Source organism: Phalaenopsis equestris, unplaced genomic scaffold (genome assembly GCF_001263595.1).
Source record: "Phalaenopsis equestris unplaced genomic scaffold, ASM126359v1 Scaffold000054, whole genome shotgun sequence".
Lineage (NCBI taxonomy): Eukaryota > Viridiplantae > Streptophyta > Magnoliopsida > Asparagales > Orchidaceae > Phalaenopsis > Phalaenopsis equestris.
The window spans coordinates 229370-254843 of record NW_018164496.1 but is presented as its reverse complement, the minus strand read 5'-3'; the positions used below and the strand labels follow the sequence as shown (position 1 = coordinate 254843).

Genomic DNA, 25474 nt, shown 5'->3' with positions numbered 1-25474 from the left:
ATATATATATACATATATATATATGTAAATTAAAACGTCCTTCCGGAGTGGGAGACGGGACTTCACTTCCAGCGCCCGACAACTTCTTACGGACAACTTTTGAACAAATCACCCATCAAATTTTTAACTTTCCCCCTTTTAGCGCCGACAGAGACAAGCACCCAACTACTAGTTCAAGTGGGTTGCATGAGTATAACTGTAAGTTGTTGAACAAAGAATGCTAGAGTACAAGTACTTGTAGAAGTTTTTCAAGTGATCTAGAGGCAGTTTTTGGCTCTCTGTGACTTGAATTTCTTTTTCGCCTTACGAATTGGTGAATTAAGCGTGATCACATTAAATAATTCTTTCCAATAATGAATCTTTTACAACTCTCCCGTTGGATATAAATTGCATCCTTTAATTACAAAAGAACGTATGATCAAGGGTATATGGGCATTATTATTGTTGTTCATGTATAAAGAAACTGTGATTCTAATCACATGAAAAACTAGAGAAGAAAAGGAATATAATAATAAACCGATGCAGGCTATAAAATTGGAAACTATACCAGACAATGCAACGACAAAGGCTGTAACAATGTAAAATGTTTGTGACAACGTAGCTATAAAGGCTGCAGTTACAGAAAAATAGGATAAAAAGAATCAAGTACAATACTGAAAACGACAAGATTGTGATGATTCAGCAGTGAAAACTGAAGTCATGAAAATATAAAGAAAATGCCAAGATAATACATAATTGGTCTGAGTATTTCATAATAATTGGTCCGAGTATTTCATTCTAACATTTCGTAATAATTACACAATCCCAGCATAGTTTCACACAGGAAACATGCAAAATCAAGGAAAAAGAATTACATTAGTCCGCCGATTTACAAGAAGACAAGATAATAATTACTAAATAATTATAATAGTTCACAAATTTATGAGTAAAAAGTAGAGATCCAATGAATAAATAAGATGGCAGTAGATGAGGAAGGAAAGAGTAAAAATCAAGATGAGTATTAGAGTGGGTCCCAACTCAAGAAAATTATGCAGCCATTTCACAAACTTAATGACGCAGGAGCTTATTGGGGCGCGGCACTGTAGCTACTACAGTACTATGGACAGGGTACTGAAACAGCTATGGTACCGCGGTCACCTTCTACCCCCTTTTTCCTATTTGATTCCTTGCCTAGTCTAGCCCTTCCTTTTCTAGCACTTTCCTTGTTTACCTCTTTCCTTTTCCATCACCTTTTTATTTCTATTCCCTACTTATTTTATCTACTTTTTTTGCTTTATCGAAGCTTTGGAACAGGGCACTCGTGTTACTTTTCCTTTTTTTTGGGATTTTCGCAGAAGTTTTGAGGATTTTCATTTACTTAGCTTTTTTCGTTGATTTTTCTCGAGTTTTTCGTTTTTTCTCGGATTTCCTGGATGACGTTTTCTTTCGAACTTTGCTTTTTGAGATGCATTTAGGTAGCACTTTCCTTGTTTACCTCTTTCCTTTTCCATCACCTTTTTATTTCTATTCCCTACTTATTTTATCTACAATTCCTCATTATATACGGCTATTATTTGCTTTGACTAGAGGTCAATTTTTGACTTCCACATTTCATCAATACAGCAGCCGGTGCCAGTTTTCCCCTTCTAGGGCTGTATTTGACAACGAGTGGTGCTCCGGCTCACGTCAGAGGTGGTGACCTTCTCTAAGAGTTCAAGTGGTGTTCCGGTTGTAGTTATATCCCGCGGGAATATTTATCCCATTCAACTTCTACGAAATCCCTTTCCAGCCAGCCTCCGGACAACACTCCCTTAGCTGTCCCGCAGCCCATCGCCCTTTGTCCTTCGTCTACAGCCACTCTACAAACACTCTCATAGTTTTCCTACAACCACCTCCCACCTAGCTTCCTCCCACCTTGCTGCCATCTCTCGTTGTCGCCTTCCAGCACCCAACCGAACCCTTTCCTGCCACCTCTCAGTTGTCCCAACCTCATGGAATCCCTTCCCCCGCACTATAGCTGTTGTTCCAGCCTTGTCGAACAAGATACCTGCCACTTGATCATTACCCCAGCTCATACAACCCCCACACCACAGTTCAAAACACCCCAACCTTCTCTAACTGCCGACCAACACTCCCCTTTCTTTCCCGGTTGCACCCACGACCAAATTACAACCTCTTTAACTGGTCACCACTCTTGGGATCCGCTTTCATTGAGTTTGCTATTACTGTATATTTGTTGTTGTATTTCCTTTTCGTTATGATCTTGAAACCGCTTATTTACTTAAATAATAATATTTGTTTTTCTGTTGTGATATGGATTAACTCCGTTATCATTTAATCTAATAAAAAGTTGAATTAAAACTCCAAAATTCAATGTGAAATAAAATTGGGCATAAATCGCTTGAAAATTGGTCATGCTCAACTTATATATAATCCAGTTTGACTACTTGGATTATGTCAGGTCTGAATTGGCTGAATGGCCAAACAATAAGATCCTTATTAACCACATCACAATTCACAAATATCTATATGAGAGTAAAAAATTTTGGTCAAATTTCAAAAATTTAAATTGAATTTTGAAATAAATCCTAACTCAGAAAATATTACATTAAAATTCTTTCTAGCACCCATTCAATTATTTCCAACAAAACAAGACCCGGAAAATTTTTCTTTAGCATTTTATAATGAAAAAAATAATCAAATTAAAAAATAGTAGAGACCTACTTGTTTCATTTCCAGAATTTCCACCCAACAAAATATGCAACAATAAAGATTCACCAAGTACATTAGAGCTATTTATATGGCCACTTACCTTACGAAAGGTCTCTGATATAGGACCATCATTTTCCGATGTCATCAATTCTTGTTCGACTTTCTCAAGCCCTTTGCTTATGGCCTGCATTTCTTCTGCTAAAGCTTTTAACTGAATCTGCAAAAAGTCGGTCTTTCCATTGGTTATTTACCGATTATACAAACAAAAAAATAATCTTGCAAAATCAATATACCTTAGAAGCAACTTCCAGGCTAACAAGATCCTTGTGAAAATCAAGAAGCTCTGGGAGCTTTTCAGCAATAACCTAGAGAATAAGGGTAAGAAAATGCATGAAAAAAAAAAGCTTCTAAAGAAAATACAAATAAGGTAGATCAATAAACATGGCAAAAAAACAGGCATTTACATACATAGCACCCAATTCCTAGCTCCTAAATTTTACTTTTTACATTTATAGCACCCAAATCATTCTTATCACATAAAAAATACCACTATTTTAAAAAGTGAAATACACCATTTTATGCATAGGTAAAGTACATGTACAATATTGAAGCTTAAGTGCTAGGCATAAATACATAGGGAAATTGAGTGGTAGGCGTACATGTACAATATTGAAGCTTAGGTGCTAGGCATAAATACATAGGGAAATTGAGTGGTATGTAAGTAAATCTTCCAAAAAAAAAAAAAACCTAAGATTTTACATTCTAACTAGAAGATAAAAGCGCATATCATAGCGATGTAAAGCTAAAGCATGCATTTACTTCAAAAGAAAAAAAAAAGGCAACCTTGCATAAGTAATGCATCAGTGTCATCTTATTGTTTCGTGCACGTGTATCAGTCAGTTTGAGAAGGCTATCCAATCGGAACCCAATTGCAGAACCTGGATAAATAAAATGAAAATCCTACTGAAATTCAAGAGAATGTATGGAAAAATGACTTCAATATATAACATCAGAAGAACTACAAAGTATGCCTATTAACAAGATTAATGCATGTCTCCTAGGAGAATTTCAAATAAGAAAGATTCTTGTAATTTTGAAATAAACAAGGATGTTTTCAGGTAATGAAAAAAAAACAAGTGATTAAAGAGAATGGCACAATGTTATGGAATCAAAGAAAATAAGTTCAAAGACCTGAATATGTTCAAAAACTGTTAGGTAAATCAGAATGCTAAGATATGTTAGCAAACATGTACAAATTTACAATAATGCATGTAGTAATATTTTAGCAATTGAAAGGTGTTAGCTTGGAATGAACACTTGGAACATTAACAACAATGAGAAACTTTAAAGTTAATAAAATCCGAAAAAGTAGGCTTTTGGGCTGAGATATTAAAGATATTAGGTTAAACATGCATTATTTTACATAGATATCTTTAAAACACACTTGTAAGCCACAAATCATGGTTAAGGACAAAGAGATTGAACACGAAACAATGAAATCAATCAGAAGACATTAAAAAGATTGAGTGTGTTGTAAGATCATGAAAACAAATGAATATAACATAGCAACACTTTGACCTGACAAACTGAAACAGCCCTACAGTTGGAAACAGTGAGGAAAGAAAAACAACAGGATTGCAAGGTGCCTCTGTTTTTACACTGGGAGACTTTACCCAAGCTCCGAAAATAAGCCACGTGGGGCATTAAGAGGCCAAACCAATATTGAATAATATAAAATATATAATATGCAAATATAGCATAATGTCTTAAACAATAGCATGCATCGATATAATGCCTACTATCGACATAAAACGTCCATGCCAAGTTTCTACTGATCACTCAACAACAACAACAACAAGCCTTTATCCCACTAAGTGGTGGTGGGCTACATGAATCATTTTTCTTAATTACGTCCTATTGAGTGTCATATACTCATAACTTCATTTAAGTCTAATTGATTAACATTATTTTTTATACAATAGGCAAGTCTATTCAATTCCTAACCTAAGTCAAATTCAAAACATCTACCCTCCGAAATAGATCATTAGATAGTCAAAGTTTAATGTAACCAAACCATCTAAGATGACTCTCTCCAACCTTGCCTGCCACTGGAGCAACGCCAATCCTTTCATGGATATATTCATGTCGCATTTTGTCTTTAAGTGTAAAGACATTCATCCACTTAGGCATTCTCATCTCAAGAACACTTAGTTTTATGCTTCTATTTTATAGGCTAACATTCTGCACCATCAAGCATAGCGGGTTTCACCACCATCTTCTAAAATTTTCTTTTAAGTCAAAGCAGTACTTTTCAATCACACAATGGCCCGATATAATCCTCCACTTCAACCATCCAACTTGAATTCAACTAATAACATTTGCATCTATGTCACCGTCACTTTGAACAATAAACCCAAGCTATCTAAAACATTCACTCATTTCAACGACTTAATCACCCATTGTTACAACTCAGTCGATAGATCTACTACTACTAAAATGACTTTTCATGTATTAAATTTTAGATCTACTCAAACAAAAGACTTTAGACTCTAAAGTTGACCTCCAAAATGATGTTGACTTAGCACATTGGTCCATAGTTGGTAGAATATGATAACAAGACTAAACAAAGGATTTTATATTGGATAAACAAATTTATGGTTCATATAATAAAGTTCCATGGGAATCGAAATAAAGAATTAAAAAATATATTTAAGAATCTTCATAGTTGATTTGATAAACATTAGCTACCATAAAAAAATCATTAAGGAACAATAAAAAAAAATCAATCAAAGTAAAATTCCACCAAGGATCATAAGGAATCCATACCCTTAGGATAAATTATTGAGATGTTAACAAAGAATATAGCAAGTGATGTATCTTGGTGTCTGTACTATTTACATACGACATAATATTAATAGGTGAAGCATCTACAGAGTAATCATCTGGTATTTGGAACAGTTGAGGAATGATATAGAAGATAAAAGGCTTAAAAATAGTAGAATAAAGATCTGTGTATGATATAAAAATGTAATATGCGTGTAATTGATAATTTTTTGTTCTATTAGCATTAAATAATAAATGTCTGAGTATGATATGTTTAAATATCTTTTAAACCTTAGACTAATTATACCTAAGAATATGAATTAAGAAAATTTTAGGACCTGTAAAGTTAAGACTTTGTGGTAAAAATGGAGAGCAAACTTTGAGCCTAATAAGGTAGGAGAATAGTATGAATGACTAAAGAAAAATTTAAAAGAATATAATTAGAATACTATAATACAAAATTCATTATAATAAAGATAATATGGATGTGTGACAAATCTAAGAAAGATAAATGAAGAAACGATCATATTAAAGATGTGGGAATTGAACGTATTGAAAATAAAAAACTGAAACATAAAATTAAGTGGTCTAGGCATGTATATAAGTGGCAGAAAATAAACTAACAAGTAGGGATGCAAATGAATTGAGTTGAGTCGAGGAGGAGCTTGCTTGAGCTCATATACTAAAACGTTGTTCAAGCTGGAGCTTGATTCATCTATTAGTAGTAGTGTTCAAGCTCATTACACTTAAAATTATAACTAGTTGAGCTTGGTTCAAGTTTAGATTTTTAGCTAATCAAACGAGCCTTATAGAGTATACTAACAAGCAGATTGCTAGTTAACTGAAAAAGTCTTGCAAGCCGTTTATTGAGTAATCTATTGAGTTTAAAAATGAGTTCTAAATTGAATAAAATAGTAAATAAACAAATAATTAAAACAATTACACAAATAGTTGGTATTCAAGAATAAAACATCCAATATAGAGATGAATAAGATCCTCACAGAACAAAATAATAAATAAAATTATAATTGCATCTAATGAGCATACTATCAACCTGAATTGAGTTTTTTAACAAACTTGTTCATAGCTTTAAACGAAATTATTAATGATCATAACAAATCAAACACCAAGCTATTCAAACTTATTTATTTATCAAACAAGTATTTATGAAAATGTTTAAAATTCTTTAATTAATTAAATAAACAATCATGAATGTGCTTTAATCAAGTAGAACCATGAATAGCTTATTATGTGTATTTAATTATTTGCAGCCCTATCCATAAGGTGAGTAAATAACATTAATGTGGACTTAGAAAGGAGAATTGGTAAACTAGAGGTAATATTAATATAAGTGCAAAAAATACATGTAAACGCCAAAAATAAAATTTACTATTAAACACTCATAAAACTAAGGGTCCATTTGGGGCAGCTTGTGCGTTTCAGGATAAGCAACAGGATAAGTTGCTCAACTTATCCTGAAACGCGACCCGCAAACCGACCGCAGGGGTCAACCCGCAGCCTGCGTTTAGTCTAAAAACTCAAACACAGTTTTGGATAAGCTGATGAAACACGCGAACCAAACAGTACGGCAGCGTTTTGAAAACGGCGCCCGCACTTATAAGCTGTCCCAAATGGACACTAAATGTGAACAATGATTTATAAAGGTGACATAAATTACTAGGATAATGCTAATGTTACTATTGATGATAAAAATGATCATATATAATTAGTAAAGAGAGTAAAATAAATATGGCAAAATGTTATTCTTTTGCACAAACATCATTGCCAAATTCTTTGAATGCACAAAAAGCACAACGTTATATTGTTATGCCTTATTTCATCAAGTTAAAAAAGGAAAAAAAAAATCCTAAGAATTGCAATGTAAATAACATATTCTTAAACTAATAATGAAAAATATACCAATGACAGAAGAGTTGTATGTAACCAATGTAAACTGAACAAACCTGACACAGTCACAATGCAAAAAAGTACAAGCAATATTATGAACCACTGAGCACAATAGTTCTGAATGTAAAGTTATGCAAAGAAGAAGACGATTCAAAAAACACAATTAAAATATTGCTAATTTTATGTTCATGAATTATCATAAAAATTACAAATTTGATGCTCTAATTCATTAGTGATTACAGTATGGTATAACTACCTCATAAATTGAGTTCAAAAATTCAAATCCGTGCATCTAATATACAATAGATTAAAAGATAGAAAATAAATTGGTATATGAATCAGGTATAAATTTAAAAAAAGATGTCATGTTACCACTGCAAGAGACACATGCTTGGCAATTGACTGACCTCGAGCAGTACCCTGATTTAATGCATTTCCCAGAGAAAGAATTGTTTGCATTACTCTTTTCAATCTGGCTGAATTTCTGATCTGATAATGAAAAGGAAATTCCAGGTAAGAGATCCTTCAAAAGAACAAATTGCATTGCAAAATGGCATGTAATTTATACCTCCTGAGATGCAGAATTAACAATGTTTAAGTTCACAGTAAGCTCGGAAACCTGTAAATATATTAAAGAAAAATATGTAACCAATAAGTTGAAACTAAGCGCAAATCAAAATATTATTCCTAACCTGTGAACGGAACTGGATTTTAAAAGAAAAGACTCTGAGCTTTGATTCCACCCGTGGGACTTTCATCAACTCCAAAAAGTACTGATCATAGCAGAGACGTTTCATAAGATTCTAGTTTAAGCACACCAAATAAAGCAACATAAAAATTTTGACAGAAAGCATCAGATGAACCAGTATTATAACCTGTCAAAATCATAATGAAAAATTAAATGTTTTAAGCATTCAAGAAATTAGAGTGTCTGAAATGATAAAAATAACTTAGAAGGAAGATGGAGTCCAGTAAAAGAATATATTTACTAGCCTGTTCACATTTTCCTAAGCGTTTTTTGTCTCCATTGAAATTCTGAAAAATTCAAGAGAAATTTGTCAGAGAAAAAAAAAAAGCACAACAAAGTGAATGAGTGCCAAAATGTATAAAAAAGAGTGTCAAAATCAACAGTAACTAACAGAATTTGATTGACTATTAAATAGCTTATATTAAGCACTTGCTTTTAATAAGTCCATTTCCTCCTTGTTTGGGCAGAACTTTATGAGGTTCTCAACCTGGTCAACATCTAAAACAGACTCATCCAGCGCAAGTACTGAACTCTGTAGAAAAAAAAAAAAACAAATATCAAATATAAGCTTTAGATTGAAACTTTAGATTGAAAGAAGTGCCATGATTCATCTTACATGAGATCCCATGTTTTTTCTGTGGTTTCGAGTGTTCACACATGATAAGGAGTAGAATCAAGACTCTGTGAAAATGCTAGTTTATTTTCTTAATAGACTCTGTGAAAATGCTAGTTTATTTCCTATTATTAAGAAAATCAACTAAAAAAACGATAGAAAGGAGTTAACCAATAAATAATAGGGGAATTTACAAACATAGCACACAATTTTTATGTATTTACATATCTCATACCTAACTTTCATATTCACACACAGCACTCAAACCTTTACTATCACAAAAAAATAGCACTATTATCTCTTTTCAAAAGTGAAATACTCCTTATGTATAGGTTTAAAGCACCAAAGTGCTATGTCTATAAATATGAAAGATTAGGTGTGAAATATGTGAATAAATAAAAATTGTGTCATGTATGTAAGTTCCCTAAATAATAAAAATAACTTTGATGCACCAAACAACTTTAAAAAGAGAAATGAAAATAAGAAAAAATAAAATACAACATGTCTAGATATATGCATAATGATTATCAAAAGGTGAACATGCATATCAATAGCTATACATATAAACATAAATATGTTCAAAATGGATAACCATATTGGGACAAATATAAACACATCCATTCATCTATGCCAGTGCACACATGCAAATGAAGCACAAACAATCACCCCCTTTCATATTTACAATCATAAATGCAATCATAGGTAAGGAAAAGCAAAGAAAACAAATGAAATAGCAATTATAATGCTGCAGTAATAGATAAGTAATATATATATATGTGTGTGTGTGTGTGTGTGTGTGTGTGTGTGTGTGTCTTACATTTATATTGTGTCAACAATCAATTACCAAACTGGCTTCACAAACACAAAATTATCATAGTAGATGAAGCCAAGTGTTTAGTCCACAGCAAAAAGTTTACAGCAGACCAAATAACCTATTAGATGTTTTTAAATTGCATTCGCCAAACAAAGTACATGAAATTTAACTAAAAAATACGATAGATTTGATGTGCACAGTAAAAAAAATATGGATACTGTCGAGATATGTCTGAGATGGAAATAAGATTGAGAGAATTAATTCTAATTCCCTTAATTAAGGGAATTAGAATTAATTGGTAATCCCTTAAATTGAGGGTATTAGAATTAATTTGTAATCCCTTAAATTAAGGGAATTAGTGAAATAGTTTCCTAGTTTTTTCTACTTGTAATCTCCTATATAATACCTTGTATTATCAATTCAAAAAGCAAGTGAAATACAAAATTATTTCTCTGATTTCCCACATGGTATCAGAGACAGGGCTCAAACCCTAGAGGACACCGCCGCCTGTTGTCGTCATTCGATCCTTTCCTCTTAGGGTCATTCGGCTCTCCTCCGCTATTCGCCTCTAGGGTTGCTTGCAGCCATTTGATTCTTTTTCGCTGCTCACGAGGAAGATAGTCAAGAAGCGCATAAAGAAGTAGATCTTGCGATCGCTCTGAGAATTCTTTTGCTGCTGAGCCGCTTCTTTGCCGCTCCCGAGATGCTGATTCTTTTATTCGCTGTCTTAATTGCTGCGATTCTTTTACCGTTGCAGTCAATGATTACAGCCGTTGATTCCAGCCTTAATTGCTGTGAATTCCTCTTCTCCACCATGTCAATGTCTGAAACCACTGTCTCCAGCAATTCCAACCCTTCCGAAGAATCCAATGTTGTTCAGAAAATTGGAGAGTTGCAGAATATTCGGGCATCCAACAGGTTCAATGGGAAGAACTATCTCAAATGGTCCCAAATTGTCTGCACATACCTAAAGGGCAAAGGGAGACTTAATCACGTACTTGGAACCGGACCAGGAAAAGTGATTCAGCCTCTACAACATGGGAAGAGGAGGATTCCATGATTATGTCCTGGCTATGGGATTCCATAGACCCAACGATCAGTGACACTTGCATGTTCTTGAATACCGCAAAGGAAATCTGAGACTATATCAACTGCATATACTCGAAGGCCTGTGATACTACCCTTGTGTATGAAATCAAGGCAAAAATCGGAGCTACCAAACAAGTAGACAAATCTGTCACAGAGTATGCAACTCTGTTGCAAAATCTTTGGCAGGAACTGGATCACTATCGAGTAATTGAGATGAAATGCCCTGATGATGTTGTCATTTTGAAGAAGTTCATTGAGAATGATAAGATATATGATTTTTTGGCAGGATTGAATGCTGAATTTGATCAGGTTAGGATCCAAATCCTCGGCAAGGAGAATACACCGTCTCTAGAAGAGACAATCTCATTAATCCGAGCAGAAGAAAGTCAGAAGAGTGGCATGCTTGAACCACATACTATGGATGGGTCAGCCTTAGCAGCAAAAACAAATCAGGAGAAGTTGAAGAATGATCTGCTTAAACACTCGGGTAGAGATAACCAAGGGAAGGAGAACAAAGACAATTTGTGGAGTACTTATTGCAAGAAACCAAGGCATACAAGGGAGAAGTGTTGGAAGTTGAATGGTAAACCTCCAAGCCGAGAATGAGGCAACCGTGGCGGGCAACAAAGGCCTCAAGCGCATATGGCAGAGCAACCCAATATTGAGGAAAATTCAACAATAAGAGGGTACATCAGTGAAGAAATTGAGAAATTGATAAGCTTGTTGGGATCTCTTGAGAAGCCTTCTGGAGCATGTTCGATAGCTCTTTCGAGTAAAATTGTTTGCATGAATGTCTTAGACAGATTCTATATCAACTCTTGGATCATAGACTCCGGTGCTACTGACCATATGGCCCCCACATCTCAACTCTTCCACGCCTATACCCCGTGTCCAAGTAATAGAAAAATTATCATGACCAATGGCTCTTTAGCTACCGTTGCAGGGATAGGTGATATACATATTATACCTAGCCTTATCCTTAAAAAAGGTTCGTCATGTACTCAAACTGTCAACAAGCTTTGTGTCCATCCAAAAATTGACTCATGATCTCAAATGTTATGCTGTTTTTTCCCTTCTTATTGTGTTTTTCAGGAACATGACTCGAGGAGGAGGATTGGACTTGCTAAGAAAAGGAGCGGTCTTTACCACCTTGAACCATCCCAGAAAATTAGGAGCAAATTGTCTTCATCTTTCCTTAGTTCCTCAAACAAAGATGTCATTTGGCTGTATCACTTACGTCTTGGTCATCCCTCTTTTGGGGTTCTAAATATAATGATTCCTCATTCATTCCAATGATTAGATATTTTTGAGTTTCATCGTGACATTTGTGAATTGGCAAAACATACCCGTGTATCTTTTTCTATTGGCAATAAAAGAAGTCTCATCTTTTTCACCTGATTCATAGTGACATATGGGGTCCTTCTACTATACCTAATATTTCTGGGACTTGTTGGTTTGTATCCTTAATTGATGATTGCACTCGGGTTACATGGCTCTCCCTTCTTAAACAAAAATCTGATGTTAGCACTGTTATACATAATTTTCATTCAATGGTTCAAAATCAATTTGGGGTCAAAATAAAAGGCTTTAGGACAGACAATGCTAGAGACTACTTCAATCAAATTCTATCACCTTACTTTCAATCACAGGGGATTATCCATGACTCATCATGTGTGGACACACCCCAACAAAATGGGGTAGCTAAAAGAAAGAATGGTCATTTACTCAACACCACCCGTGCCTTACTATTTCAAGGGAATGTTCCTAAGTCCTTTTGGGGAGAAGCCGTTCTTACTGCCACATATATGATCAATAGTCTTCCCTCTCGTGTGTTAGAAAACAAAAGCCCCATAGAGGTCCTAAATAGCTTCTACCCTCACTTCAGAACCTCAAATGGCCTCACTCCCAGGGTATTTGGGTGTATTGCCTTTGTTCATGTCCACAAACAACATAGAGGGAAGCTAGATCCCAGAGCCATCAAATGTGTTTTCCTGGGTTACTCCTCCACTCAAAAGTAATATAAATGTTACAACCCCTCTACCAGAAAATTTTACATCTCTGCAGATGTTATTTTCACAGAAAATAAACCCTTTTTTTCCAAGTCCTCTCTCAGGGGAGATTTCCATGATGAAAGATAGTACTTGTGAGCCCTTTGAACCACTTAAAACCCTTTGAACTGTGAGCCCTTTGAACAACTTAAAACCCTTGACCTTCCACATGTGTCAGCCCGTGTTGTTGAATCTGAATCAAACTGTCCTCCTGTTCCAGCTGAAATCGAGTCCTCTGAACCAATCACATATGAGTCACCTGATCCTGAACCCTTATCATCTCCTACTCCAACCAGTGTCACTCACGATTTCTCAAAATTTCCTCAAGTGTATTCAAGGAGAAAGGCCGTTCTTTCAGAAACTCAAATAGCCTCACTCCCAGGGTATTTGGGTGTACTGCCTTTGTTCATGTCCACAAACAACATAGAGGGAAGCTAGATCCCAGAGCCATCAAATGTGTTTTCCTGGGTTACTCCTCCACTCAAAAGTAATATAAATGTTACAACCCCTCTACCAGAAAATTTTACATCTCTGCAGATGTTATTTTCACAGAAAATAAACCCTTTTTTTCCAAGTCCTCTCTCAGGGGAGATTTCCATGATGAAAGATAGTACTTGTGAGCCCTTTGAACAACTTAAAACCCTTGACCTTCCACATGTGTCAGCCCGTGTTGTTGAATCTGAATCAAACTGTCCTCCTGTTCCAGCTGAAATCGAGTCCTCTGAACCAATCACATATGAGTCACCTGATCCTGAACCCTTATCATCTCCTACTCCAACCAGTGTCACTCACGATTTCTCGAAATTTCCTCAAGTGTATTCAAGGAGAAAGGCCGTTTCTGAACTGACACAAGTCCAAGAATCCAATCCACTCTAGCAACTATCTCACTATGTATCTCTCAAGCGCCTATCACCAGCCCACAAAAGATTCATTGTGAGTTTGAACACCATTGTCATTCCTAACAATGTGTCTGAGGCATTGTCAAAAGGGGAATGGAGGGACACTATGAAAGAGAAAATGAGAGCATCAGAAAAGAATAAAATATGCGAGATCGTTGACAAACCGAAGGAAAAAAAACATTGTTGATTGCAAGTGGATTTTTACAATGAAGTACAAGGCTGATGGATCCCTTGAAAGATATAAAGCAAGGTTGGTAGTCAAAGGGTACACTCAGACTTACGGGGTGGATTGTCAGGAAACCTTTGCTCCAGTTGCAAAAATGAACACTGTGAGAATCCTGTTATCATTGGTTGCTCACTTCAATTGGCAACTGCTATAGTATGATACATTCCTTCATGGTGACTTCATGGTGACCTAAATAAGGAAATCTACATGAACATCCCTCTGAGATTTGAAGGGGACACAGGTAATAAGGTGTGCAAGCTAAAAAAGGTCATTTATGGGTTAAAACAATCTCCTAAAGCATGGTTTGGCAGATTTGCAAGAGTCATGAAGGAATCTGGGTATAAACAAAGTCAAGGTGACCACACTCTTTTCATTAAACATTCAGCTGTAGGGAGAGTGACTGTTCTTTTAGTCTATGTGGACGACATCATAGTGACTGGGAATGATGAGAAAGAGAAACATGAATTGAAACTGAGACTAGTAAAAGAATTTAAAACAAAGGAACTGGGGAAATTAAAGTACTTTCTCGGTCTTGAGGTGACATATTCCACACAGGGGATCTTCATATCTCAGCAGAAGTACGTGATTGATTTATTGGCAGAAACATAGAAGACTAGGTGTAAGTCAATCTCTACTCCAATAGATCCAAACTATAAGTTGGGGGAGCTAAAGAAGAACCAGCTGTGGATAAAAGAATGTACCAAAGATTGGTTGACAGACTCATATACCTTGTTCACACTCGACCAGACATAGCATATTCTGTAAGTATGATCAGTCAATTATCAGTCATACATGATCCAAGAGAACCTCATCTTCAGGCTGCCTACAGGGTACTGCATTACTTGAAATGCAATCCGGGAAAAGGAATCTTGTTCAAAAGGAATGACACTCTTACTCTGGAAGCCTACACCGACGCTGACTATGCTGGCTCCTGGTGGATAGAAGATCAACTACAGGATATTGTACTTTTCTTGGAGGTAACCTAGTGACATGAAGGAGCAAGAAGCAGAAATGTAGTGACAAGGTCATCTGCAGAATCAGAGTTCAGGGCTATTAACTAGCTATTAAAGAATTTGCAAAGCTTCATGCTTAGAATCATTTTAAAATCAATTGCATATACTAAAAACATTCAGTTTGATGATGAGACCTTGACAACTCTACTGTGACTGAAGCTCTACTGTGACAACAAGTCAGCTATTAATATAGCTCATAATCCTATACAACATGATAGACAAAGCAATTGAAATTGATAGACATTTCATCAAAGAAAAACTGGATGAAGGATTAGTTTGTATGTCCTATGTTCCATCAGAAAGACAATTAGTCGATGTTCTAACAAAGGGGCTGAATAGTTCAAGTTTCCATGATCTTGTATCCAAGCTGGAAATGGAAGTCATCTATTTCTCAGCTTGAGGGGGAGTGTCGAGATGTGTCTGAGATGGAAATAAAATTGGGAGAATTAATTCTAATTCCCTTAATTAAGGGAATTAAATTTAATTGGTAATCCCTTAAATTGAGGGAATTAGAATTAATTTGTAATCCCTTAAATTAAGGGAATTAGTGAAATAGTTTTCTAGTTTTTTCTACTTGTAATCTCCTATATAATACCTTGTATTATCAATTAAAAGAAGTAAGTGAAATTCAAAATTAGTTCTCTGATTTCCCACAGATACTGCCTTCATTTAGAGTTATGTGTGCTTCATCATCTCGTTTCAACATTGGAAAAATCATGCTAATCAGTTTGCTTAAGAATTTATCATCCACCACATATTAGCAGCACCCAACTACTAGATGTGACTGATAAAGAGGGGATCTCATATTCAACCTAAAATACTAGAAGATCGAATTGCATAACACATTTAATTAAGAAACCAATAAAAAAAAAAAAAAAGAAGAACAATTTACCAGCAAAATCAGATAACGGTATCTTGACCTTCGTAAGCATAATTTCGCAGTTATTGGCCCGTCGAAGGTCGATCTGCAAAAAATTATCAATTAACAAAGAGTAAAGTCAGCAGTAAAATCAGTTTTGATATTTTTTTGAGGTACCGCCCGTATTTTAAGTTTTCATGTTTTTAATATGACTTAAACATTTTTACAGTATTCAATGATTTGACTATAATTTACCATTTTGTAAATTCTCCTTTCATTTTTATTATTTCTTATTTTTAAAGTTTTTATTTTCATTTATTTTTAAATTTTATGTTTTCTATTTTTAAATTTTGGTTTGAGGCCTTAACTGTCGTTTTCACCTTTTTCAACCTTGGGCTATAAGATAATAAAGTCATAAATACAGGAAAGCAAAGTAATAGAACAATGGTTGTAATAACTACTAACTGCAAATACAGGAATTATTACCAGCTGAACTCTGACAGATTTTTGACCAAGGGATAAACGCCCACTTGATTTATCAACTGAACCTTGCTCCGAATTTGTAACAGCTGCTGAGAAGAGACTCTCTAGCTCAGACATATCAAACTCTGGAGCCCTACAAGAAGGGGAAGAGAAACATACATGTACAAGCAATTCAGCAGTGAAATCAGGAAAATTTACAAACCTAGCACACAATTCTTATGTATTTACATATCTCACACCTAAACTTTTATATTTACATACATAAAACTTTGGTACTTCAAACCTATGCATGAAAATGTGTAATTCACTTCTTAAAAGTGGCAATAGTGCTATTTTTTATGTCATATTGAAGATTTGCGTGTTATGTGTAAATATGAAAGTCTAGATGTGAGATATGAAAATACATTAGAATTTTGTGCTATGTATGTAAATGCCCCAATGCATTGTCATTGGCAAGAAGAATAACAAGCTTAACCACAAACTTTGAAGCTTCGTCAGCTTTTTGGGTCTCAGCCCATAAGCTTCCCTGCATTGCTCTTGTCACTTTAACCCAATGCAATGGCTTTAGAGAAGTCCTTTTTGCCGGCGACTGTAAACTCCGATGGTTATTGCTCGTTGAGCGGACCGAATTTCGTCCTTTAACACCACCAGGTAGAGTGCTCGTTGCACTAGGAGGTAGAGATCCAGAAGAGAAGCTCATTCCCTTAAAAGGAGCTGGAGGTGGCACTGCTGGAACATTAGGGCCATTAGAATTCTGCGAAGGATGACGATGGTGAGGGGCCAGCATTGAAGACATCGGTGGAGAACATGAAGGTAGAGGTGGAGGTGGAGGTGCAGAAGCAATATTGACTATTGAAGCACGTGGAAAGGTGCTGGATGAATAGTATGAAGGAGGTGCAGGCGGCAAAGGAACTGTAGATGGCATGTCTTTTTTTATAATTGTTAATGTAGGTTGAAGAGGCTGTGAAAGTGAAGTTGTAGATGATATATCATTTTGGCTAACTGTCAACAGAGGGGGAGGGAGAGGGGGAGGGGGAGGGGGAAGGGGAAGGGGAGAGGCTGTAGATGGCATGCCTTTTATGCTAACTGTAGGTGGCAGAGGTGGTGGTGGTGGCGGTGGCGGTGGGAGAGCACATATAGTAGTACTAGGACAGAGAGGTGAAGATGATATTCCAATGGGGGGCAGAGGTGGAGGTGGTGGTGCTGAAGAAGCTTTGCCCTTAACTAGTGAAGTAGCTGTGGCCTTGATTGGTGAAGAAGCATCATACTTCGCTGGCAAAACAGCATTTTCCTTGACTGGAAAAGAAGCATTGAAAATTGAAGGATTTGAGGCTATGGTTTCAGCCATATCCAGTGTTTTTTGGGATACTATTAAAGGGACTGATGGCTTTCTTGAGGCTGACATTAGTGGATGAGGTGGAGGTGGAGGTGGAGGTGGAATTGATTGAGGTATTGATGGAAGCAACAAGGATGGTGTTTGTCCTGAAGTTGATAATGTTATACTAGGAGCTTTGGTAGTTAAAGAAACAGCTGAGTTTGCAATTATAGGACCTACTGTATCATTTCTCGGAAGGCTTTCTGAAAAAGATGAGGACGAAGATGGTGACAGAGGCAACAGAGTTAGAACTGCAGAGTTAGTAGCAGCTGCAACTGGTGAAGATGGTGTTGGCAGTAACTTTAAGGTTTGAAATTCTAGTGATAATGCTGTTGGTGAAGCGGTTCTGACTTCATAAGTCTCTGGCATGGCAGAAATCGTAACAGCTGAAAGTGTTGGAGCAGATGGGGGCAAAGACATTGAATTAGAAACTTCAGATCTTCCAAAGGCGTCATGATCATGCAGTAAGGCTGTAATACCTAGGGTTCCCAGGGCTGAAGGTGCACTATGATATCTCGAAACATGTGTTGGAGATCTTCGTAATGATTTTCTCGAAGAAACTGGAATTGCTTGAGATGATTCCAAGCAGTGGGAAGTTTTCCCAGGTTGAGTAGGATGAGCTTTTTGATTCATCAAACCTGTGTCGGAAGGGTGTTTCGGCGGGGAAATAGATTTATTCATGGGAGTAATAGATGATGAATTGGTGATTACATCATAAGCATCATTGGTTATGAGTTTCGCCTTAAAAAACTCAGGTCTCAAAATCTGAGGCGTGATTTCAGTACTTTCATTTTGTGAAGAAACAGCAATTTGCTTTTTATTTGAAACAGTTTGTGGAGCATCCCCATTTGTGTCCATCCAAGACATATTACTAAATATCTCCTGCACTTTTGCAAAAGCCTCTATTGGCAGGCCATCTTTGTCCCCAATATGTGGAAGCTCAACTAAGATGTGTGAATTAGAGGCATCCATTTCTGAAAAAAGAACCTTAAAAAGAAAAAAGAATCAGCTCAAAAAAACTATTTTGGAAAAAAAATAAAATTAAGAAATAAAAATTCACATACCTCAGCTCTGAAATTCTTTAAGAAGTGGTCCTTAGAATTCCACAAAATGTCAATTTCATCCCGATTAAGCATCAAAATATTTGATCGAATGAAAGCTGTATTGAACATAACCCGGAACATCATTACTTCACGTTCAAGATCGTCATCTAGGTTAATGCACTCGAGCACAACATCACCCTGAATGTGACAATGAATGTCAATCTTAACAAGTTCACAGTCTGCCTGCAGATGGAAAGTATGGTTGTCATATTACACAACAGGTCAGAGGAACTAAGGTATAGAATAAACAATGAATAAAGTGCCAAAATGGTCCCCTGACTGTTTACATGGGGCCATTTTAGTCCAGAGTTTATAAATTTGTCAAATTTGTCCCCAGGTTCTAAATTCAGGCTGAAAAAGTTCTCCTTGGGCACTACTTTGGACCATATTAAAAGAATCTGAGAGCTAAATTAACACTTGCAAAACATCAGGGACTATTGTGACACTTTTTTCAATATATAACTGCAGCCAGTAGAAGAAATTGCATGAGCTAAAAAATACTACAATACTAAGTTTACCTGTCTATATAACTGAATTGCTTTGCTTCTTTTAGGCATCGAAAACAAAACTTTAGGAGTTAGATCATCTGCCATGAATGGATCTTGGCCGAAGATCCGAAATAGGGGCCGGCACCCACCAAATCCATCGAAGTCAGGAATATACCGAAGAATGACGCAATCCAGAGTAAGCGCCCTGTCAAGAGGCGGCCATATGGCGCTAACATTTCTCCTGGAGATGTATTGCAAGTATCTCATCTGTGAAGGCAGAGGATTCAGAGGTGATAGCAACTGCAGCAGCTCCCGTGGAGCCTGCTTGTAGATCATGTCAAGTGTTTTCTGCTCGCCTGTATATTGTTTTCTGTAAATCAATAATCCGGCTAACATGAATGCTAAGACTGGCCAACCACCCATTTCACAATGCATTAATAAAATGTTCTGGTGAGACAAAGAGAGCCAACTCTCGCTTGACCTAAGAAAATGATGGATCATTTCCATGGTAAGCAGCGGGCAGCCTTCATATTGTCGGGGATAGTCCATCACAGTCATGTCATATTCAGACAAAATCTCAGTCAAAAAACTCTCATTTTCTCCCTCCCGAAAGTTAAAAACCATGAAGGAGGAATCAGGGAAACTGTCGCGAAGTTGAGAAACAATGCCGCCCATATAGACCTTATATTCATCGTCTTCCAGGACATCAGTTGTGAAACAGCAATCAAAAACTGCAGGGAAGCAGCGGAGCAATAAGTCATCAATAGTGATTTATAAGATTAATTTCGTTAGCAAATGCAGAATACAAGCCAGGCATTTTAGAAGTCTTATAATAGTAAAGATGGTAACTATTACATATTTCTCACTGAAGCAATTTCACATACTTTCCAATAGATAGGATCTTCTTCAAAAATATAAAGCATCGACCAATTTATTGAATTTATCATTGAATTTGCAATCTGCCAGCTAGCTACTTAGGAGAACACAAGCAAAAAGCTTCTATTCAATACACTAAAAAAAAAAAAAGATTGGCTTAAACTTCAAATTTATTGAATTTATCATTGAATTTGCAATCTGCCAGCTAGCTACTTAGGAGAACACAAGCAAAAAGCTTCTATTCAATACACTAAAAAAAAAAAAAAGATTGGCTTAAACTTCAAATTTATTGAATTTATCATTGAATTTGCAATCTGCCGATTGGCTTAAACTCCAAAAAAGATTGACCTGATGATATCCCAATTGAAGTGTGGAAATATTTGGGAGATTTGGGAGTTTCTTGGCTTACTAAACTCTTTAATATTATTTTAAAAACTAAAAAGATGCCTGAGGAGTGGAGGAAGAGTATTTTGATCCCCATTTTTAAGAATAAAGGGGATGCACAAGAGTGTGCAAATTATAGAGGAATTAAGTTGATGTGTCATACTTTAAAATTATGGGAGAGGGTAATTGAACATAGAGTTTATAAATTTGTCAAATTTGTCCCCAGGTTCTAAATTCAGGCTGAAAAAGTTCTCCTTGGGCACTACTTTGGACCATATTAAAAGAATCTGAGAGCTAAATTAACACTTGCAAAACATCAGGGACTATTGTGACACTTTTTTCAATATATAACTGCAGCCAGTAGAAGAAATTGCATGAGCTAAAAAATACTACAATACTAAGTTTACCTGTCTATATAACTGAATTGCTTTGCTTCTTTTAGGCATCGAAAACAAAACTTTAGGAGTTCGATCATCTGCCATGAATGGATCTTGGCCGAAGATCCGAAATAGGGGCCGGCACCCACCAAATCCATCGAAGTCAGGAATATACCGAAGAATGACGCAATCCAGAGTAAGCGCCCTGTCAAGAGGCGGCCATATGGCGCTAACATTTCTCCTGGAGATGTATTGCAAGTATCTCATCTGTGAAGGCAGAGGATTCAGAGGTGATAGCAACTGCAGCAGCTCCCGTGGAGCCTGCTTGTAGATCATGTCAAGTGTTTTCTGCTCGCCTGTATATTGTTTTCTGTAAATCAATAATCCGGCTAACATGAATGCTAAGACTGGCCAACCACCCATTTCACAATGCATTAATAAAATGTTCTGGTGAGACAAAGAGAGCCAACTCTCGCTTGACCTAAGAAAATGATGGATCATTTCCATGGTAAGCAGCGGGCAGCCTTCATATTGTCGGGGATAGTCCATCACAGTCATGTCATATTCAGACAAAATCTCAGTCAAAAAACTCTCATTTTCTCCCTCCCGAAAGTTAAAAACCATGAAGGAGGAATCAGGGAAACTGTCGCGAAGTTGAGAAACAATGCCGCCCATATAGACCTTATATTCATCGTCTTCCAGGACATCAGTTGTGAAACAGCAATCAAAAACTGCAGGGAAGCAGCGGAGCAATAAGTCATCAATAGTGATTTATAAGATTAATTTCGTTAGCAAATGCAGAATACAAGCCAGGCATTTTAGAAGTCTTATAATAGTAAAGATGGTAACTATTACATATTTCTCACTGAAGCAATTTCACATACTTTCCAATAGATAGGATCTTCTTCAAAAATATAAAGCATCGACCAATTTATTGAATTTATCATTGAATTTGCAATCTGCCAGCTAGCTACTTAGGAGAACACAAGCAAAAAGCTTCTATTCAATACACTAAAAAAAAAAAAAAAGATTGGCTTAAACTTCAAATTTATTGAATTTATCATTGAATTTGCAATCTGCCAGCTATTCACTCTGGAGAACACAAGCAAAAAGCTCCTATTCGATACACTAACAAAAAACAAAAGATTGGCTTAAACTTCAAACAGGCCATCAACTATTTTTACAAGGCCAATTTAGCTCCAACTCTTCAACTTAATCCGTCAATCAAAACAGATCCAAAATTTTCTCTAAGAGAGTAAATTGGGATCAATTTTATATTGTTGATGATTGAATGGAATCATCTTTGTGTCACAATTCTATAAGAAGGACCACTTTGGATCAATTTGTGAGGTTGATCTACAAAATTGGAGAAGTATGATATTCTGAGAAAAATTAACTACACACGATTAGTTGGGGGGATTTTTTGAAATTTAATCTAAAAAAGATATATGATTTTTTATCTTACCATATTCTTTTAAAATATAGCCGACAAAAACTGCATTGCAATCTAACGAGCAGTAAACTATATTTAGAGCTATAATTGATCACAAGAAACATTTAAGATAAAAAAAATAGAGAAAATTCTTTAAGTTGGGAAATAGATCGCCACAAAAATTTTTTAAAAAAAAAGAAGGGAAATTATATTCATTTCAATAAAATACTGCCCAAAAATTCCAATAAATGCCAAAAGTCTTCCCATGCAACTGTATACTATAATATTATAGCTCACATTCACAAATTACCAACACTATTAAGCATCTATGATGCCCTCATCCAAGATATAGAAATTAAAACTTTAAAAAAACATGAGTTCTAAGAAGCATACTTTGCTAAGTAGATCATGAAGGACACTATACAGGCCAAAATTATTTTGCAATCACCTTATATAATGACGACCTCCTCCTGGGCATATAATTGATCACTCTGTCACAATGCAGAGCAACTATTCAAATGAACTAGATCATGACTGAACCGAGCTTCTTTGTCAATCTTACGTAAGTTTTAACACTCCATTATCTCACAACTTTGAATATTTTAGCAAACATAAGATGTTTATCCAATGATTTAGTGAACAAAGAAGACACTTTTAGAGTCTCGGCTTTTACCCCCTTGAGTATGACAAGCTCTATAAAGAGGAAAATGTGATTAACTCATGTACTCTTAGATCACTCCTCAAAATAGCATGGCTACATTAATAATGGCATCATTCCTTCCACGTTCCACCAATGTAGGAAAATTGAATCAATGGCAATATGCAAACATTCAAAAAATTAAATTATAAGACAAGGATAAACATTTTATGATAGTGACAGGTATCCACCTGGTGGATTAAATGGCTTCCTTTGGCTATGGATGTTTAGTTTATAAATTGCATTTAAATAATTTCAAATTTGAGCTTTGACAAGGGCTCTTGATAATAGACTTATGCCAACTTGGGTCTTTACTCTTGCTCTTATAATAGGTCCAATGAGCTAATTTGATTTAACCGTTTGATTTGCCACATTGTTTCATTAAGAAAATAAATCAACCTGTCACAACACAACCAAAAAACTAGAACTTCGGATGTGAAAGATAAGCACAAGCCAAAGCATACTTCTCCTATAAATAAAAAAGAGTTCTTTACCTTGACAACAACACAAAAGATGAAGGCACTATGATGCTTAACGTAAAAGAGAATGAACAGGCAATTCCTCTCAAAATAACAGAAGAAGTCTTGATCCTCCAAATAAGTATTGATTAATCATAACAAATGTAGTAGTGCGACTTGCTAATGCTAAAATATTAACCTCCTCCTTAAGCATTAAAGAGTAGTCAAGACCTTTTATGTCGCTCCAAGGAAAATTTGTGACAAGTGTGGAATCATTTTCTAAAAATTGAAAGAGAAAAAAAAACCCATAACATTCACCAATTACAATAGGTAAGTGTTCACAATGAAGAAACAACACTAATATGGTTCCCCACTACTCCTCACCCGCTCTAAGAAAACTAATCAAAAAGCAAGTTCCTCATGAACAAATGGACATGCTCGTCATTTTCAATAGATTAGAAAAGGAGAGGGTTGAAGCTTTTAAAAATCTAAATCTAAAGATGACCTTGATGAGTTGATCATCGATCCAAAATAAGCTTTTAAAAATCTTGAATATGGTAGCAAAGGTGGTCGTTGTTCCATTTTCAATAAACTTCGAGACCTTTTGTAGTGATCTCATATATGAGACAAAAAAAACATTATTGCTTAAGAGCAAAAAAAACTTCACCTAGAGCCATACACAAATGTCGGATCTATCTCTTAATATAGCAGTCCACAAGCTCTTCGTTACCAGAAAGTACCACATATCAAGTAACCGTCAGGACGAATGGTTGGAAGCAAGCTATCATTGCCCGCTTCAAAGAAGGCACGTTGTTTAGGGATAATTTTGTTGCTTTCCACGTGTTTTAAAAGTAGCATAGTATGCCTCCATGAATGATACACACAACTAATGATCATTCAAACAAATTTGGTTGAGATGCCCTGGACTAATAAAACAAATTAATAATGCTCTAAATTCATGAATAGTTGTGCAATGCTTAATAATCCAACCTAAAAGTTAAAATAAAAAATAAATGTATGGGGGTATTACTAGCTTAATATGGTAAAATATTACATTAAACATGATAAAAAGTACCACCAATGTCAGATACATAAAGACACTTTATATCAACTGCCCAACTAGTTACATCCTAAAGTCGTCTCTTGGTTGTTCAAGAGTTGGGCTATATAGTGATGAATACAAAAAAAAAGGTAAATTTTAAATCCACAATTTAGTAGATTTAGTTTCTTCTCAATCCCTCTCAGTTTTGTCTTAAATTCCGAATTTCATATCCTAGTGTTGTCAAGATTTAGTAAATCTAAATTTACACGATTTACTAAAGGGTTGTTTGGTAGCCGATTTTAAGCAGGATTTATACAGTATTTAAGCTAAATCATGCTAAACGACAAAAAAGGTGTTCGTAAATCCTACAAGTTCTTAAATATTGTTTTTCTCCGTTTTTATCTTGAACCCAGGACTTAATAAATCCTGATGGAAGACAGATTTACCGGATTTAGAGAAATTGGAGCCTAGAGGAAGATAAATCCAATTAAAGTTGCCAAACAATTTTTCTACATTTATTATGATCTACTTATTAACATATCAAACAGTTTTCAAGATTTAACCCCTTCAAGATTTCATAAATTCAGATTTACAGAATTTACTAAATCCTATTTAAACTAAATCCTCCTTGCAACCAAACAACCCCTAAGGTTACCGTGAAGGTACTCACATGATTAGTCTTATAGATCTTCCGCCTTAACTCAATGCATTGATTTATTCTCATGAACACTGACGATCTCTCAAAGTGGGCCAAGGTGATTCATTGAGGGAAGTCAAACAAACAATGTAATGAAGTCTTACAATAAAACCTTATCTACCAAGTTATAGTTCCATGTTTAATCACATTTGACAACGGCAGCGCCCTTGAAAGCAGCAAAAACAGGTTTTTCAAACAACCACAAATAGATTATTGATAAGAGATTCTCGATGCGAAGCAAACTAAATAAACAGACGGCATACCGTAAACCCTCTCGGAAATCTCGAGGAGGCCATCGGGCGGCTTTCGGTAAAAGAACTTCCGGAAGAGC

At 35.7% G+C, this 25474-nt stretch overlaps 1 protein-coding gene across 1 annotated transcript in view; it reads right to left on the bottom strand.

The window, feature by feature from the left end:
- Positions 1-25468, bottom strand: part of LOC110019229 (formin-like protein 6) — a 48802-nt gene extending 23334 nt beyond the window's left edge. Inside the window, exons 1-14 of the mRNA XM_020716814.1 lie at positions 25407-25468; positions 20848-21548; positions 18654-18875; positions 16697-18576; positions 16218-16347; positions 15765-15837; positions 8604-8695; positions 8416-8457; positions 8115-8195; positions 7991-8041; positions 7830-7911; positions 3535-3629; positions 2985-3056; positions 2792-2908 (exon numbers count right to left, since the gene is read on the bottom strand). Coding sequence (XP_020572473.1) covers positions 2792-2908; positions 2985-3056; positions 3535-3629; positions 7830-7911; positions 7991-8041; positions 8115-8195; positions 8416-8457; positions 8604-8695; positions 15765-15837; positions 16218-16347; positions 16697-18576; positions 18654-18875; positions 20848-21492 — 3582 coding nt within the window. The 5' untranslated portion in view covers positions 21493-21548; positions 25407-25468. The remainder of the gene's footprint in view (positions 1-2791; positions 2909-2984; positions 3057-3534; positions 3630-7829; positions 7912-7990; positions 8042-8114; positions 8196-8415; positions 8458-8603; positions 8696-15764; positions 15838-16217; positions 16348-16696; positions 18577-18653; positions 18876-20847; positions 21549-25406) is intronic.
- Between the last annotated feature and the right edge of the window lie 6 nt (positions 25469-25474).